General features: G+C 32.0%; 3 protein-coding genes across 3 annotated transcripts; 2 read left to right on the top strand and 1 right to left on the bottom strand.

Annotated features, from left to right (window-relative positions):
* Positions 1-1,138: 1,138 nt before the first annotated feature.
* On the top strand, positions 1,139-6,594 carry LOC110614871 (inactive protein kinase SELMODRAFT_444075). The gene is made up of 8 exons (XM_021756555.2): positions 1,139-1,468; positions 1,570-1,703; positions 2,518-2,612; positions 3,746-4,776; positions 4,931-5,091; positions 5,500-5,576; positions 5,757-6,078; positions 6,172-6,594. The coding sequence occupies exons 1-8, from the start codon at positions 1,282-1,284 to the stop codon at positions 6,190-6,192; spliced, it is 2,028 nt and encodes a 675-aa protein (XP_021612247.2). The 5' UTR covers positions 1,139-1,281; the 3' UTR covers positions 6,193-6,594.
* Positions 6,595-7,922: 1,328 nt separating this feature from the next.
* Positions 7,923-9,725, bottom strand: LOC110616240 (protein JINGUBANG). Its single transcript, XM_021758599.2, has one exon. The coding sequence runs from the start codon at positions 9,634-9,636 to the stop codon at positions 8,239-8,241; it is 1,398 nt and encodes a 465-aa protein (XP_021614291.1). The 5' UTR covers positions 9,637-9,725; the 3' UTR covers positions 7,923-8,238.
* Positions 9,726-13,922: 4,197 nt separating this feature from the next.
* On the top strand, positions 13,923-14,620 carry LOC110616030. Its single transcript, XM_021758328.2, has one exon. It carries the CDS (start codon positions 14,164-14,166, stop codon positions 14,479-14,481), a length of 318 nt encoding a protein of 105 aa, XP_021614020.1. The 5' UTR covers positions 13,923-14,163; the 3' UTR covers positions 14,482-14,620.
* The last annotated feature ends 3,649 nt before the right edge of the window (positions 14,621-18,269 follow it).

Genomic DNA, 18,269 nt, shown 5'->3' with positions numbered 1-18,269 from the left:
CCCTGCATGCAAGAATTAGTAAATATAGTTTTAGAAATCCATAAACTCTGTATTCTAAGTGGATTATAAGCGCAAGTCACAGAAGTAAATATATTTACATATAAAATGGCTCAATTTACTAAAGTTTACTCGAGAGACCTGTGAATTTTAGAAAAACCCCTCAAGATTCTCTTATCTAATTAGAAATAGACTATGTACGTTAGTGATAGTGTGTTCAACTTTAGTCTACTCCGAACTCTAAACAAATGAGTCATTTTATAAAAAATAACATATAAATACATTCAATACTTCTTGAGTGGATCCACCTAAAAATTTATCTATTAATCAAATCACTCAATCAAATTCAGAGTTCATTTAACATATTTAATATTTAAAAAAAAAATATTTTACATTATCCCTACCTACCTTAACCAAACTAAATATATCAAAATAATCTGAATATTTATTTTTAAAATTTTTTAATTTAATAATTTACATAAAATATATTTTAAAATTAATTTATAATTTAAAATTTTTAATAATTATATAAAATATTTAAATTCTACTTATTTAATATATAATATATTTTAAAATTATTAATATTATTAAAAATATATTTAATTATTTATATAAATGAATTTAAGTAGCACTACACATAAATCTAAATTCAATTAAAACTTAACACTGATATTATTTTTAAATTTAAAATCTGTTTCAATGCTAATTATATATTATCCAATGAATCGAAACAGTCTCATCTAATCATATAATTTCTTCTAAAGATTTTAATTATTTTATTCAAATCAAAATTATAGTTAATTAAAAAAAAATTTAAAATTTAAGTAAAATGACATATAATAAATTTAAATTTTAATAAAATTAATTTAAATTCATGGTTAAAATTATATTCCATATTAAAGTTACATTTTAATAAAATTAAAAAATGGAAATATAAATGTGTTATTATAAAAATTTAGAATCCAATAGGCTTATATTGCATTTTTATACCGTTAAAAAAAATGAATAGCCAGTAGGCACTATTCATTTTAATAAAAAAATTTATAATAATTAATTAAGAAAAAATAATTAATATAATAAATTGGACGGTCACTCGAGGAAGTGATTACCGCAAGCATTCATCAATCGAGAAACCATGATATTGAATTCCAAAATTACCCTTCGGGTTTAAGAAATTAGCCATCTCCTCGGGATCGCATGTCATATAATCGACCCTGGAGAGCTTAAGTCCATCCTTAACTTGCAGTTTCCTAAATTTCCCTGCAACTACAATCCATCAACCAAATGTTTCCGGGGAAAATTGAACCCCGCATTATCCAACGCGACGCCTTCACAGCGGCGGTTAATGTGGTCGTTGCCGTCAAAGCAGAGAAAGTGATCTCCAAGACTGCGCTAGCTTGGGCTTTAACTCACCTTGTTCATCCCGGTGATTACATAACATTGCTCGCCGTCCTCTCTAACTGCAAAACCGGTAATTACTTCGACTAATGCTTAAAGTGAATTTAGATTTTTCTTTCCTTTCACTTTTGTTATCTGAACCGTGGATTAACGCTCACAGACGTGTGTTATTAGGGAAGCGATTCTGGAGCTTTCCAAGGTGGACCGGTGATTCGGGGAGCAGTCAACGAGAAAGGTTGCCGGATCGCATTTGTGAAATCTCCGAGTCTTGTTCTCAGATGGTGCTACAGTTTCATAGCCAAGTCGAGGTAAGCTACAATGTACGCATTTTCTCATGTCAATTTTCTTCAATACTGTTGTCCACTGAGCATTTAGCCTTATTTGTTACTTGTTTGTCATCCTCTGCAAATCTTTTACTTGTATTACCTGATCTAAACGGGCAGAGATTACTGATTGATCTTGCACCGAGTGAAAGTAATTGATACTCGGGCGTAATTTTTTTGTTTGTTTATTTTTGGGCGGAGGGGGAGAATATGTAAGAAGGTGGAAAGCATAATTTAATGCTGGAGAGTATGATTGGCAGAGATGATGCTTGGGACTGTTATCTACTGTCACCACTGTTTATAACTTTTTTCTAAAACAGGCCTCGAAGGAAAGGCCTTCTTGTCAGATACAGACAAATTAAGTTTAATGATGGGAAATGCATGTGCTCTGGAATTTATTGTTTCAACTTTCAAGATCAAGTACGTACCTCGGGAATCTTGTGGTGCAGTTGGCTCTTAGTGGATCATTACTTATTTTTGGTTGAGGAATCTATATTTTAATTTTCTAGTTATATGGTAAGGCGCACCATCATACTCCCCCCCCCCCCCCCCCAAATTTTTGTATTCTCTTATATGTGAATTGAAAACTACTATGATATAAAACACTGTACACTTTATTTGGGTTCAAAGCTAACACAAAAGATAGAGGAGGAAAAATCTCAGGAGGAAAAGCAATGGCGAGTGTCGGAGAGTAAGGGTTTTGGTCGCATTTGAGTTTATCATCATATGTTGATCCCTTGCTTGACAATATTTTATTTGCAATTCTTTGAGATGGCTAATGATTGTCTTGTGATTGTAGGTGGGAGTGAGGATTAAGGTTGTGCCAGGTACATCTGGCAGCGCTGTTGCAGCTGAAGCAATGCGTAATAAAGCCAACTGGGTTGTACTGGACAAGTAATTTTATATTAAAAAAGTATTGTTTCTTGTTTTTGAGCTGTTCAAATAACACCTGATTTGATAATTTATTTTTTCTGCCCCTCTATACCTCCCTTATAAAGGTAGTTTTATTAACATAGTCATCCTCCTTAATGACAGAACCATAACTTGTACAGTAATATGATTCTGCTGACTGCTGGTAAGCTGACTGGATATGACAGGAAATGTTCTTTTTCTGACACCGATGCCTAATAACTAATCAAATGATCATATATGCATTTAGCAACGACAAAATAATAAGAGTTATCAGTAACCCACCTAAGATTAATTTATATACATATTTGGCCTTCAACTCCTTATGGTTGCACTATTCTGATGAATGCTACTGAACTAGTTAGCAAAATTTCATCTATACCTGCCAATGTGCCTCTTGGTCTTCCTACTATAAAAAGCATCAATGAATTGTTAGGTAGATCATGCTAGATGAACCACCATTTTTATATTAGCCTGATTAGGTTAAGTCTGTAAACCGATCTAACAAAAGCCTAACTTATTGTTTTCTTCGCCATTATCAGGTTGTATTATTTTTATAAATGTTATTATTCTAGTCTTGGATAGTCCCTCAGTAAGTAGGATGCTTTCTGGGTTTCAATTTCCTTTGAGATATAATAGCAAAGCTTTCTGATACACTAGCCTGGCCATTATTATTTCTGGCGTCAATACAGTCTACTTTCTGAAACAAGTGCATGGATTCTTTACAACTGTACAGTCGTCGAATGTATATGATGAGTTTATGAGATGATAAAACTATTTTCTTATCTGATTTGATCTTGTTGATAATGATGAATTTTCGGTGCCTCCAAAGACACAATTTCTTTTAAGTTAGTGATCATCTTACCCAGATTAATTTAAGTGCACAATGAGTTTTCATTGTGTTATTTGAAACATGTTTGATGGTGTTCAAAGTTGGCCATGAAAACTCCCGATCCAAATTTAGTTGTTTAATCACTCATGTTCCTGTTATGGATATAGATTAAATCCATAACAGTTCCCAACTCACAGAACACCTGAAAGTGATATTTCTTTTTACCATGATGAAAAAGTTGAAATTGAAGAGTTTTTGATGCCCATATATTAATGTGCTGAAACAGAAAATTAAAGCAAGAGCTTAGGCACTGCATAGAGGAGCTTCGCTGCAACATTGTGCTGATGAAAGGTTCTCAAGCAAAAGTGCTTAGACTTAATTTAGGATGCTCAGATGAAGACCAAGCCCCATACTGTTCTGCTTCCTCTTCACCACTCAGGAATTTTGGAGGACAAAGGATAAAACATTCTACTCCAATGACCAGCCCTGAGGGGTCAAGTACTTCCTGCTCAGGAACCAGAGAAGGCTCATTATCAAGTTGTGACTCAATGACACCCCTTTTTCTCATTCATAAACAAAATCCCCTTTTTGAACGTACAAATAAAGGAAATCACGCACCAGAAAATAATCAAAATGACTCTGATGACTCACTTAAAGCTTCAGATTGTAAGCTTATCACTTTGTCAGCAAACCTAACATCATCTGCAGCTGGTAATCACAATAGTGTATTTTGGATTCCTCAAAACCACCATGTTGATGAAAAGAGCTCAACAACCCAGAACCGCAGTAGTGTGAAAATTGGAACCCAAACTTCGAGAACTTTACTTGATAAATTTATGCAGCATGATCAAGATGCCAGGGCTGGAATTGTTTTGCTCAGCCAGAACCATCAGAAGGAACACACTGCAACATCAAGTCCAAGAAATGCGGTTTCTTTAGGTAGAATGTCCTCAGTGCCTCCTCCTTTATGCTCATTGTGTCAACACAAGGCACCAGTTTTTGGAATACCTCCAAGACAATTTTCTTACAAGGAGCTAGAGGAAGCCACAGAAGGATTCTCAGATATGAATTTCTTAGCACGGGGAGGTTTTGGCAATGTTTACAGAGGGATATTAAGGGATGGTCAGATGGTTGCATTGAAGTTGTTAAAGTCTGGCAACTCTCAAGCAGGTGCTGATTTCGACAGGGCAGTGTGGGTATTGAGCTGTGCGCAGCATAGAAATGTTGTGTTGTTGGTCGGGTTTTGTATTGATGGCAAGAAGAGAATATTGGTCTATGAGTACATATGCAATGGGTCCTTGGAATTCCACTTGCACGGTAGTCCCACTCTCTTTTCTTTACACAGAATTATATGAAGTACTGTTTGTGATGGCTTCTTGTATTGTCAATGTTCTCAATATCTTCTGTTAACAATTTCTGGCTCCTAAATTTGGCTCTTTAGATGGCTTGTCATTTTGATTGTGGTTAACAGGAAACAAGAGAGCACCTCTAGATTTGCACTCAAAGATGAAAATAGCAATTGGCACAGCCAGGGGCTTAAGATATCTTCATGAAGATTGCAGAGTGGGTTGCATAGTGCACAGAGACATGAGGCCCAATAATATCCTCGTAACACATGATTTTGAACCCCTGGTACATTATGTTAACCTTGGAACTTTATTTTTTCAGAGTAGCGTGATTTCTTTCTCCATGTAGGTAAACAGAATCTTGAAGCTATCTTCAAATGTGCTCCAATATGCTCTTTGATCTTTCAATTTTCTCATTGTGCTGCTTTAGATTCTATACTTCAAAGCCAAGTCATACGACAATTTGTTTATTTACACAATGACATTTATCATTAGATATCTTATTGCAACTATTTTTTTTTAAGTACCAGCATCTCTTTTATGCCAGAAATCTTTTGTATGATAGACTCAAATTTAAAACATGAGAATTGCATACAGTATAACGAGGATACTGGTTGTTATCATGAATTGCACTACCGTAATTGTGTTAACACTGATAGAATTTTTTGCATGCCCATTGTTCTGTGGTTTATAGGTTGCTGATTTTGGGCTTGCTAGGTGGCACTCTGAATGGAGTATTAGCACAGAGGAACGAGTCATTGGAACTTCAGGGTACTTGGCAGACCCTGCTTTCTATTTGTGGCCAGTTCTTTCTTTGTAGCATTTCTAACCTACTGCAGCTTCTGTCAAGTTGATTTTTGCAATAAGCTTTAATGAACTCATTTGTTGCATATACGACAAGAATTGAACTAAATTTAACTGGAAAATAACTTTTGTAAATTGTTCCTCCAGGTATCTTGCACCGGAGTACATCAATGGGGGAAAGATTACCCAGAAAGTTGATGTGTATGCATTTGGTGTGGTTTTGTTAGAACTGATGACAGGCCAAAGAATCAGTGAGCTACATTTTTATGAGGGACTGAATTTCTTATCTGACTGGTATACTCTTGCTGCACTAGACCCAATCCATGCCTTGACAAAAATTTACCGATTGCTGGATCGATACTTGGCTACTGCGCAAGTCCATGAATTTCTCTATCAACTACAGGCGATGGGTGAAGCCGCTTTCTTGTGCCTGCATCCAGATCCAGAATCCAGACCTGCAATGTCAAAGGTTTTCTGACTTGCCACATAATATCTGAGTTATTTTCTCCCATATTTAGCTTCTTCTACAAATGTGTATTTCCTTTACTTGTTCCTTTACCAGATCCTTAAAATACTTGAATGAGATCTGGCACATCCTTTGGGCTTGGACTTGAATTCAGTTGGTTGCAGAAGTGGCCATTTGCGTGGTCTGAGCATACACAGAGAAGATAGAACAAGTCACTCTCGCAAGCTTTCTCATTAAAATTTGATGCAAGAATAACTACTACATGCCATGCATGCAGAGTTGAGAAAGTGTTCTGTTGGGTATAGTTCTGAAGTGATCATTTTTCATCCACAGGTAAGTTGCTTTCCAGCTGCCCCCATGTGGTTTTCTTACTTGATTCAATTCTTTTGTCGCCATCGTCATTAGGTTCTTTATATGAATCATAGAGCAGTCTGTAAAGTAACGAAAACAACAAAAACAATCACCTGCATGTTTGTAGTTCAATTAATTCTTTAATGTTACAATAAAGGAAAGTGTAAATCCAGGAAAAGTAGTAAATATACTCTTCTTTTGCGGCTTTACAGGTCCTTCCTACCCCAGTCGGTGTTTAATAGGGTTCCCTTTTTCTTGTGAGTCCAACCGATAGATATCATAAACCCTCACCCCTTCCTGATCTCACTAATTTGAAAATAAAGATTTCTAAGTTGAATTCCTAAGTTTTGCAAATGATCTTTGCCCTCTTTATTGAATTCCTAAGTTTTGCAAATGATCTTTGCCCTCTTTATATTCAGCAGTTCTCTTATATGAGTTCAGTTGTTCACATTCAGTGGTTACCAGGTGGAGGAAAGTTGATGTTTGAAGTTTAGAACCGGACACCCACAATTGTATGATTTTGATGGCCGCATCTTTCTTTCTGATGCTGTAGCTGCATGACAATTTTCTCTATTATAGCATCGTTATAACCGGCAAATTATTAGACACATTCGGTTTATGTGCAGCTCACTTTCAATGGTTGGATTCCACCATCTATAATTTTAAAGAAAAACTGAACTTTCGTGAGTGAAAGTGCACAGAAATATGGTACTCCGAGGTGCACTCTATAATTTGCCATTGCAGCCACCATTTCTAATTAACCGGGTATATATATTGGGACGCATATAAGAAATATGCAAGGATTTTCCTCTTTCCGTAGCCACTACGTTTTCAACTACAATGTCATGTGCCTTTTGTAGTACGGTCACCTGGAACAAAAGGCGTTCAGTATTTACCAATTGATTTCCATAAAACAAGTCCAAAGAGCAACTGACAAAGGTAAAAAGAAAAATTTTTTTCAAGTGAAAATCATAACATATATGTATAATGGGGAGGCGTTATTTGAATAATCAGATCATTTATTATGAATTATTAAACATGTGGACCCTCGGTTTTAGCTAATATGTTACTGTATCATTTATTTATTAATACACTGATATATATATATATATATATATATATATATATAAGAATTACTAGAAGTTACCCAATGAATCCGTCTTATACCAACAAAACCAATAAACTGTAATTTTGTGCGTCGGAAATTTGGCAGTAGGTTTTGAAGCAGCTTTTCCCTTTTTGGATACAGGATCTAATTAATAATTTGCCGAACTTATGATCATCATCTACAATTAATTGCAGCTTTTCCCGCAAGTAAGATTGTCATTGTATCACTATTCTATCATAAAATTTCTCCCTCTGCAGTGTATAGGACACAACATAGTGCTCGAACATTTTGGACATTGTAAATAAACCCATAATATAATAAACCTTTCCATTTCCAAATTGTGAATAAATATTAAAGTTTCATTGCAAATCACTTGTTCATCGAACTTGATCATACATAACATATTTATTAAATCATCACCATTTGATACAAAATCCCCTGCAAAACTCGCTTGAAATCAAATTACAAAAATAAACAAAAGAGAAAATTTTAGCTGGTAAACTTACAACCTCAGTAGTAAGCAATTAAATTATCAACCACACAATGTCCACTCGCATACACAAAACCCAATTCCTCACAAATCACAATCTCCTTTCACCCGCTCAGCCGGGCATATCAACCAGACCCACCACGTGTCACCAGTCAACAATACTTCTTATTACCGCTCCTGCTCCACGTCAGATCCAAGGTTGTCGCGATTATCACTACATATTGTTGCCGCTGCTTCCATCGGACGGCGCAGTTTCACTATCAGTCACCTGCTGATACTGCTGCTGTTGTTGCATCATAGCCATCTGATTAGCATCAGGAGCAAACTCAGATACGCTCCAAACCTTCACAGACTTGTCCAGGCTCCCACTGTACACTACCCATCGTTGATCTCCAGGTTTCGACTGCTCGTGATCTTCAACCACCGCCAAGCACTTGACAGGCCCATTGTGCCCAGTCAGCACAGATAGACACGTGTGAATACTCCCGTCCCTCCTCCACACGCAGATGGTCTTATCCGCTGAACCGCTGAACAGCACATTCCCTGCAGCCGAGAGGCACAGAACCGCAAGCTTGTGGCCCTTAAGAACCCCACCGTGAGACAACTGCTTTTCGCGTTCCCAAAAATTCACCACCCCATCACTGGAACCACAGTATAGAACCGAACCAGTAGGGTTCACGGCCAAAGCTGTAACTGCGCACTCTTGTTTCAGCAATGTTTGAAGCATATTGTGCTTAAAAGATTTGCCATTCTGTTCTCGTTTCCACACTTTGACAGTTCCATCAGCTGAGCCTGTAAACACAGTGTCGTCGCTGCTTGCCACGACGGAGTTAACAGCATCATCGTGAGCGCTGACAGATTCCATGCATTTGGAGTCTGAGAGTCTCCAAACTTTGAAGGATCTGTCCCAGGAAGCAGAGTACAAAAGAGTATTGTCTTCATTAAAGCTCAAGCAAGAAACAGCATCAGAATGTTTGATCCACAGAGAGGTACGATGATTACGAACTTGGACGTAATTACTAGGCTTGATAGAGCTTTTGAAAATGTCCTTCAAAGTAGGTAAAGTTCCAGAGCGCTTGTGTACGCTTGGATTCTTTGGAGAAACTTTCCAGACACGAATCTTTCCATCTTGGTGACCTGTGAAAATTTTCTCCCCAAGAATTATAATCGCTTTAACCAAGCCACTGCTGGATTTAAACCCAGAAAATTCTTTGAGCTCCTTCCAAACACGAATGTTCTTGCTATCTGAACCAGTATAAAGAAGATCCTTAGTTGCAGCCAAAGAATAAATATGACCCTCTTCACGAACAAGAGAACCAATTAGTCCATTCTGCGGGAGATTTTCCTCAAAAGGAGTCCAGGAAGCTTTGTTGTCACCGGTGGTATTATTCCATGGTGACATGGTCATAGGTGACCCTTCACAGCTCAACCTGTTTTGGTCCAAAAACCCAGGAGCCGAAGCAGAAGCGCTGCTATTACGAGTGGAAAAATCCTCATCTTGCATGGTGGATGACATGTTAGGATCAGAATGAGTAATATTACCTACTTTTGATCTGGGCTTGCTACTCCCAGTATCAACAAATTTGGTGCAATCTCCTCCGTCGTCTCTCATATCGATTAAAGTGAAAAAACTACGGAGAGCTTCGAAAATGAAACGGTGTCGAAGGATCAAAGAGCGACGGAGAAGAAGTTGGAGGATACAGAAAATGAACTAATTAAAGGCGGGAGATGAGACAGATAATTTACAAATAAATAGCAGGGAAAGTTGACGGTAAGACAAGATGGAGAATGTCGGATTACGAAACGTGTCCGGTTAAGAGTGGAGGAGACACACACACTTTTAGATTAATTCTAATTATAACATGAGTGTTTTTTTGAGTTAACTTGGCTTTGGTCGTTTTGATTCTGTGGTTGTTGCTTCAATTGCTATTTTATTTTTCTCTTTTTATTTGTTTCTATTTTTTGACCACTTTGTTTAACCTTTTTTTTTTTTATCTCTAATTAATTTATAATAAAATAATTTATATTTTTATTCTTATTATTTTATCATCGTCAAAAAATTCTTACCGCTATAAAATGATAGCGGCTGAAGTTATAAAAATATTGCATATTTAGATAAAATAAAATAGAATTACGAAATAATAGCCTAATAATTTAATACACAATCACATAAATTTTAAAAAAAATTAAGACACCATAACACTTTATATTTAATCAAAACTCACCTTTTCTTGAATATATCGAGTTTTCATAAAAAATTATCCTTGACAAATATAATTTAACAAATCTCTATTATATTTATAAATACAAAATTTTTTATTTATTAACCGATACTAATTAATTTTATCTTTTGACAGTAAAAAAAATAAATAAATATATATAAAATTTAAAATATATATTTTCATACACTCATTTTAAATTTAAATCAATTTATTATATTTATAGTTTATTAATTTAAATGTTAAAATGACGTTTCATAATTATCAACCACCTCAATTTATTTTTTATAAATTAACCAATCACATCAATACCTTTAGTCAAGAGTCAAAAAATTAAAAAAAATCCATCATCACCTCCTGAGTACACTTTTGTTTTTCCCTATTTGGCTGAATATGAGAACGTTCTTTTTACAAAAGCCAAAATATCAGTGAGTTACTATAAATTAACTAATTAAATGCTATAGATTTATTTATACTTTTATATGGTTTAAAAACTACTGTTAACATAATTAAAACAGTGAATTAAGTTTATTTTTTTATCTTAATATACATTAATCATATAATTCATTAAAAATTAAATAATCCATATTATTTTTTATTCTTAAATCTAATGAATTTTACTTTTTAAGACATAGTAAATAAAAATATATATACTTGTAAATTATTAAATAAAACTAAAATTTAATAAAGAAAAGGACTAATGATTTAAATTCAAGTCTGCTAAGAATGATTTTAAGAGTATTTTAGACATAACATGGATTTTAAGGTTTACATGTCTTTTAGCTTACCTGTAATTTCACAATTATAAAAATTAAGCATCGTTGCTTAAATGATTTTATTTTTTTTTATTATTTTTTTAAATGATTTATTTTAATTTTCTATTTACATTTATTTACAACTTTTCATTTTAACTTAATATAACTCAAAAACTAAATATTTTTAAATGAAATTTCTCAGTTAAAAGAATTAATTTCCTAATTTTTGAAAGAATAAATTTCTTTATCATTTGATAACACAAAAATTAATTTATTTTACGAAAAATAACTTGTATACCATTTAAAAAAAATATTTACTTTAAATTTTTATATATAAATTTATTAATAAATTTTATTTTTTTAAATTAAAATTAAGTAAGTTTTTCGTATTGTAAAATTTTTTTCACACAATATAAATTATTAAACAGAGTCTTAATTTATTAATATTTTTAATTTTTACTAAATTAAATTTAAAAATCAACTAAATCAAACATATCTAATAATTGCCCTTAAGCATTACGCGTCGAAAGGAACGAGCAGGTTGAGAAATCCAATCAGGAAGTGCCAAGTGTCCGCTCTGCATTTGCTGGTCACGAATAAAATAAGCTAATCAGGAAGCAAATGACGAGGAGAATAGATGTGGTTGCACCATATTTGGACCTGTTATGTAGGCTTATTATTATTATTATTATTATAATTTTATTATGTAGGCAATTGGTCACGGTGGATTTACGTGGAAAAAAAAATTTTCAAGTATGGTTTCTAAATGATTTAAAAAAAAAATTAAAAATCAAAATAAAAAAACACAATCACCAATTAGGGTAACTTTTTTTTATTTTACTTTTAGAATGTATAGAATAGATGAAGTTTTTAATTTGTACCTTCCATTTATTTTGTAGAAATATTTTTCGTATTTATTTACTTAAGAAAATTAGTTAATAAATTTATTTTTTAGATTTGAGAGAAAATTAAATTATTTTTTAAAAAATAAAATTTTGTTTTCAAAAGAGAAGTAGTTTTTGCAATTTCATTTAATTAAAATTATTATATATTAATTTATTAATATTTTCATTTTTTTAAACTATAATCAAACAATAAAAAAAAATTATTTTTCTAAAATATTTTTTTTTACAAACAATCTCGGCTGGGCGCCCTCTCCGAAGGTCACAATCCTAGCTCCTCCACCATAATTGAGAGTAATATTTTAAGCAAAACAAAACAAAGTGGAACCTGAAGAATCAGATTCCCTACTTAATTTGTGGGATTTTATTTATTTATTTATTTATTTTTGAAAGAAGGCTCATCTCTTGCAATTCATCATTTTCTATTTTACAGATATGTTGTGACAATTTCAATAATGTAATTCAATATATTAGCTCAATCGAAACCCAATTGGACCATATTGCTCTGCCAAATGTCTATCACACCCCACCAGTAGCCAATAGGGGCCTCCCACGTATGACCCCAGTATGAAGCCACCTGGTACTGTTGCCACGTCCTAGCCTAGGAGGTACAAACATTATTACAAACCACTGTTTCTCTACCACGTGTCCCCCGATAAGATGCTAGCTGGCCTGGCTCGCAAGTATAGTAAAGCATGCTTGCTTCGTAAGTCAAAACAAGAAATCTTCTTGTTCTTTACTTTCATTTTCAATTTTTTTTATTTTTTTTTTCTCTTAATTGCCTTGAAGAATCTTTAATATAGCTTTAGAGACCATTCTTAATCTTTATTTGACTTTGGTTCATCTCATGTTATCTTTTGAGTACCTTCGACTTGTAAATCACTTCAACATAATGATGTAAAATTCTATTTCATGAAATCTAATCAAGGACTTTAAACACATAAATTCAAATAATGATATTAGATAGATTTTATTAAATTTTATTACTATCAAAATTAATATTATTTGTGAATTATGAGTCAAATAAAATTATTTTTTAAAAATTAATAAATATTTATAAAATTTATTAAAATTCATTAAACAGATCCATCCATCAATACACCATTTAATCTATGATTAAAGCAGATTGAACTAATCGAGAGTCTAAACCTCTCAAAAGAGAATAGAAGAGCAGGCTCAACTATGCCCACGACTCTATCAGTTTGAACGTCGAAGAAAAATTAAACGATTGTCTGATGAAAATGAGTAAGTAAATATGTTCGTACATACGATTTTACAAATAAGTAGCACTATAATAGGATGGTTATTATGTTTCATTGAAAAATATAAAAAAATTGAAAAAATAAAAGAAAAAAGTATTTGGCCAAATTAAAATTTTTCACCCATAAAAAATCCTATATTTTCTCTAAATCTCATATTATCATCCACTATTCTCTATTTTATTGCCGAAAATATATTTATTATATTTCTCTCCTCTTAATTAATCATTAATATTAAATATTTCATCTAATAAATTATAGTGTTATGGAAAAAATTATTATTGTTAGTATTTTGGATATAGAGTTTCTCTTCAATTATTGGCTGATTTAAGATTTATACACCCAAATTAATAAAAATAATTAATAACCTTAATTTATATATATATAATTTAATAAACTGATAATATTTAATTAAAATTATATAATTAAATAGTAATATATAATTGGGCCAATCACAATGAGATATCAATGAGAGTTTGGATTAGATGCAGCGTGTTCTTCTATTAAGCTGGCAAGTGCTGGGTTCTCGTAATATGGCCCAAGTCCAGAATTTACATGGATCTAAATTCTCAGCTCTAGAGTCTTGAAAAAAAATTATAAAATTTCACCATTGTAAGATTATTTTAAAAAACTGTTTAGTAAGTTGAGCTTTTTGCTATTTTCTTACAAGGAATCCAATTCCTAACATCTCTACATTGTTGAAAAAGACAAAATGTGTATAGAATTGACAAATACCAAACAAGGCATGAGCACGCATAATTAAAATAATTATAATAATAAAAAGAAGGAAGATGCCTGCAACCGACTTCCCAGTTCCCTGAAAATTTAAAACCATGGATTCTACTTCTACTGTTTCCCTAGATCACCTCAAAGTTCCAACCCATTCCACCGTCCAAATCCAGACATTAACTTGCGACTTCAGATTATAAATACATTATAAATTCACCTTCTCCCTTATCTTTAAATTCTCTGTGCACTACTTCACTAGCTGAAGCTTTCTAGCAATGTCGTTCTTGGTATCCAAAGCCCAACCCACTCTCTCAGAAGCTGAGAACAACACCAACAGCAACAACAATTCCCGAGAACATGAAGACGACCCAGAAATCGGAAGCTCCGTGCCCGTGACAAGTCATGTCCTCTTAAAACCAGCTCACTCAAATCAGACCTTAAATAAGGAGGTGGTCCTGCGGCGGATTCGACAACGTAAGCGCCACAATAAGGTCCGAGCTGCTGTGCAAGGTTTCTTTGGCTTGCGCGATTCGTCCAAAACCGACGATAGGGTCTCTGTTAAATGGGTGGATGATGCTTTTGCTGCACTTTGATGCTCATATTAATTGTTTAGAAATGTAAATCTGGGTGGTGGCCGGAGAGAATAGTATATATTTCCGGCCACAAAAGTCAATAAATCTGATGCTATGTTAGCTTTTTCTTTCAGTTTAATGTGATTAATGCTCTTTGTAATTTCTTGCTGTTGGCACATAAGATTATTTTCTCCCGAAGTTGGTTATATTAAAAGGGCACTAGGCCCAATATTGCACCAGCCAGGCTTAGAGGCCCAACCCATAGACTCAGGGCACAAATCAGTGAGCTGCACTTCACTGAACCAGCATGGGTTGGGTGCTATTTCATAATCCAACTGCTCTTCTCGAATGCGTAGGATATGAAAATAGGAACGGCCACATGCATGATATTTATTTTTCACTATAATATGTAAAAAAAATATATGAAAGGAATTTTTTTTTTTAACTTTTGTAACTTTCTTGATTTCTTAATTCAACTTAAAAGTTAAAAAGTTTAGTTTCTTAATTTTTTTTTTATTTTGGCTAAATCGGGCTTAAAACTAATTTTTAATTTAATTTAAAATAAAATAAATTGAATATGTCAATAACTAAATAAATAAATAAAATATTATATTGAGTTTGGATTCTTACTACTATTGCTCTCGTGTCATAATGTTGTTTTCAAACCAAATATATATAAAAGCCTCCAAGTTGAAAGTCACAAATTCTTATTCAACACTCAACGCCAATAAAATTTTTTATTATAATTGAATTAAAATATTAATAAGAGACAAGACTAAAACAATTAAAGAAATAATTAAATAATTCAGTTGCTTTTTTTTTATTTTTTTTAAATTGTATTAATGATAATAGATGGCATAAATATGATGTTGAAATAAAATAAATATAAAGAAAAAGGGACAGATGGAAGGATATTTCATTTGATTAGGTGGGTTTTGATCACTAATCAAAGTTTAATTAAGTTTACATTAAATATATTCAAAGTCCCTATCAAAATACCTGTTGTAATAGTAGATAATTATTTAAATAATATTTAATTTAATATTACTATAAAAAATAATTTTTATAAATAATATTTTTTAATTATTAAATAAGAATATTTTAATTAAATACTATTTTAAAAATAATTATCCAATGAGCCTAAATCAGATAAAATTATCTTCTTTTTATTATAAAGCAATTATCCACTAGTCAAACTTCTCTCAACTAATTTTCTGACATTAAGACTGAAGTCTCTATAATAAAATATTTACTAGTCCACGTGGAACCAGATAATAAAATTTACACCCTCCTTGGTTTTTTATCACAATAAAAAAAATTCAATATAAAATTTAAATTAAAGGATTGCATATTGTATTAATATAAAATTTTAAATATTATATTATACTTTACTGTTAATTTTTTAAATTTAATTTAATTTTTTTTATCATAATTAATAAATTAAAAAATTTTAATTTTATTAATTTTAAATATAAATATAAATTAACATAACGATTTTGAATTTTTCTTTGTTCAATCAATGGGGCTTCTTTTATTTATCGTAATATTAAATATATATTTTTTATTCAATGGGTCTTCTTTTAAACGGTTATACATATGTAATTTAATAATTCCATCTAAATTAGTATTTAATACAGATGTATTTTTAAAATTAAATAATTAGTTAATTATTTTTTATTATAAATAAATTGATACTTCCATCTAGTTTATATATTAAATCATGGGAATTTGTTTGAGATTCAAATTAAATTAGAGTGGAAAAGTATTTTTTAGAAAAAATACTATTTTAGATGCAATTGAAAGAAAAACAGAAAATAAAAAAATATTATTTTATTATTTTAATGATCTTATTATGTCAAAAATAATTTAAATTAATTTTTAATATTTATAACTATTATATAAAAGAAAGTGATTTTATAAATAGCAGAACGTGATCAATTTAGTCAAAATAGTTTATAACTCAATGCATTTTAGTAAATAACAAAATTAACCCAAATAACAACTTTTAACACTTTCAAATCTATATTTCATTTTGTTAGGAAATAGGGATCAAAGACGAATATCAATAAATGATCAACGACTTTATTCACTCTCTGTATAAGTACATATATATAAAAAAGAGTACAACTTCACAAGAAACACGATGATTTACTCAAGCCTATTGATTATATCAGCTCAATAACCGACTAGCTTTAACTTATTATTACTTACTTAACTAACTATAGAGGAAAGACTATCTATATACAATACAAAGACTTGGGTAATTTACGGTAGTAACAATAGTAATTTTTGTTAAGTAAGAGCTTCATTTATTTTTTTATCTTGATATCTCGTCTCAAGTTAAACATATATATTTCTTATGTTCAACTTGCTTAGTAAGTATTTAAACTGAGTAGGATGGAGAGCTTTGGTAAGTAGGTCTGCTGGTTGTTTCTTAGTATTGATGTACTTTGGTCTGATTACTCCAATTAATACCTTCTCTATTATGAAATGACAATCTATTTCAATGTACTTTGTTCTCTCATGCATAACAAGATTCGTAGCAATATGAATTGCAAACATGCTATCACAGAATAGTTGTATAGACTGAGTGATTATTATATTTAAGTATGATAAAAGAGATTCTAACCATAGGATTTTTAAAGCTGTCATTGCCATAGATCTGTATTCGGCTTTAGTAGAACTATTGAAAATTGTTAACTGCTTTTTAGATTTTCAGTTTATCAATGAATTTCTAAGAAATATACAGAAACCCATGAGAGATTTTTTAGTTTCAATATAGCTGGCCCAATCACTATCATAATATGCTGTCAACTTAGATTCTGAATGAACAGACATGAACAAACCCTGCTTCGGAGTATTCTTTAGGTATTTAAGAATTTTAAAAGCAGCATCTAGATGAATCTGAGCAAGCTTATCCATTAACTGTGACAACCATAAGAAATGTCTGGTCTTGTTAGTGTGATATGCATCATTTTTCTCACAATTTGCCTGTAGACAGTGGGATCTGTCAGTAATTCTAGGTCAACATGAGCCAATTTCACATTTACTTCAACAGGAATGGTACTTGGTTTAGATCCAAGTATGTTGTATTCCTCCAGTGACTCCAAAATAAACTTTCTCTTAGAAATCATGATGCCTTTTGCACTTCTAGCTATTTCAAGTTCAAGAAAATATTGCAAGATACCCAAATCATTTATATTGAAATGGAAACTCAAGCAATTTTTGAATTGGTTAACTAACTACTTATCATTACTACCAACAATGATATCATCCATATAAACAATAGCAACAATGAAGCTATTATACACATGTTTTGTAAACAACAAATAGTCTGATTTAAACTATGAAAAACCTTCTGCAATCAAACACTATGTGAACTTTATATTCCATTGTCTTGAAGCCTACTTTAGGCCATATAAAGACCTTCATAAGTTGCATACTAACTTTGAATTGACTCCATACTCCCCCTAGACTGTATAACCTAGAGGAATGTCCATGTGTACATCCTCATTCAAATCTCCATTTAAAAAAGCATTATTCACATCTAATTGAGAAGGAAACCAACCTTGTGCTATAGCTACAGCTAGAAAAGTCCTAACACTGGTATGTTTAGCCACAGGACTAAAAGTTTCTATAAAATCAAAACCCTTCCTTTGTGTGTAGTCCTTGGCTACTAATCTAGCTTTATATCTTTCAATACCTCCATCAGACTTGAATTTGACTTTATACACCCATTTACACCCTATGGTCTTGACCCCAATAGGAAGACTAGTAATGGACCATATATTATTGAACTGTAGGGCATC

The sequence above is a fragment of the Manihot esculenta genome, chromosome 5 (genome assembly GCF_001659605.2).
Source record: "Manihot esculenta cultivar AM560-2 chromosome 5, M.esculenta_v8, whole genome shotgun sequence".
NCBI classification, from domain to species: Eukaryota; Viridiplantae; Streptophyta; class Magnoliopsida; order Malpighiales; family Euphorbiaceae; genus Manihot; species Manihot esculenta.
This window is presented reverse-complemented; position numbering and strand designations above follow the sequence as displayed.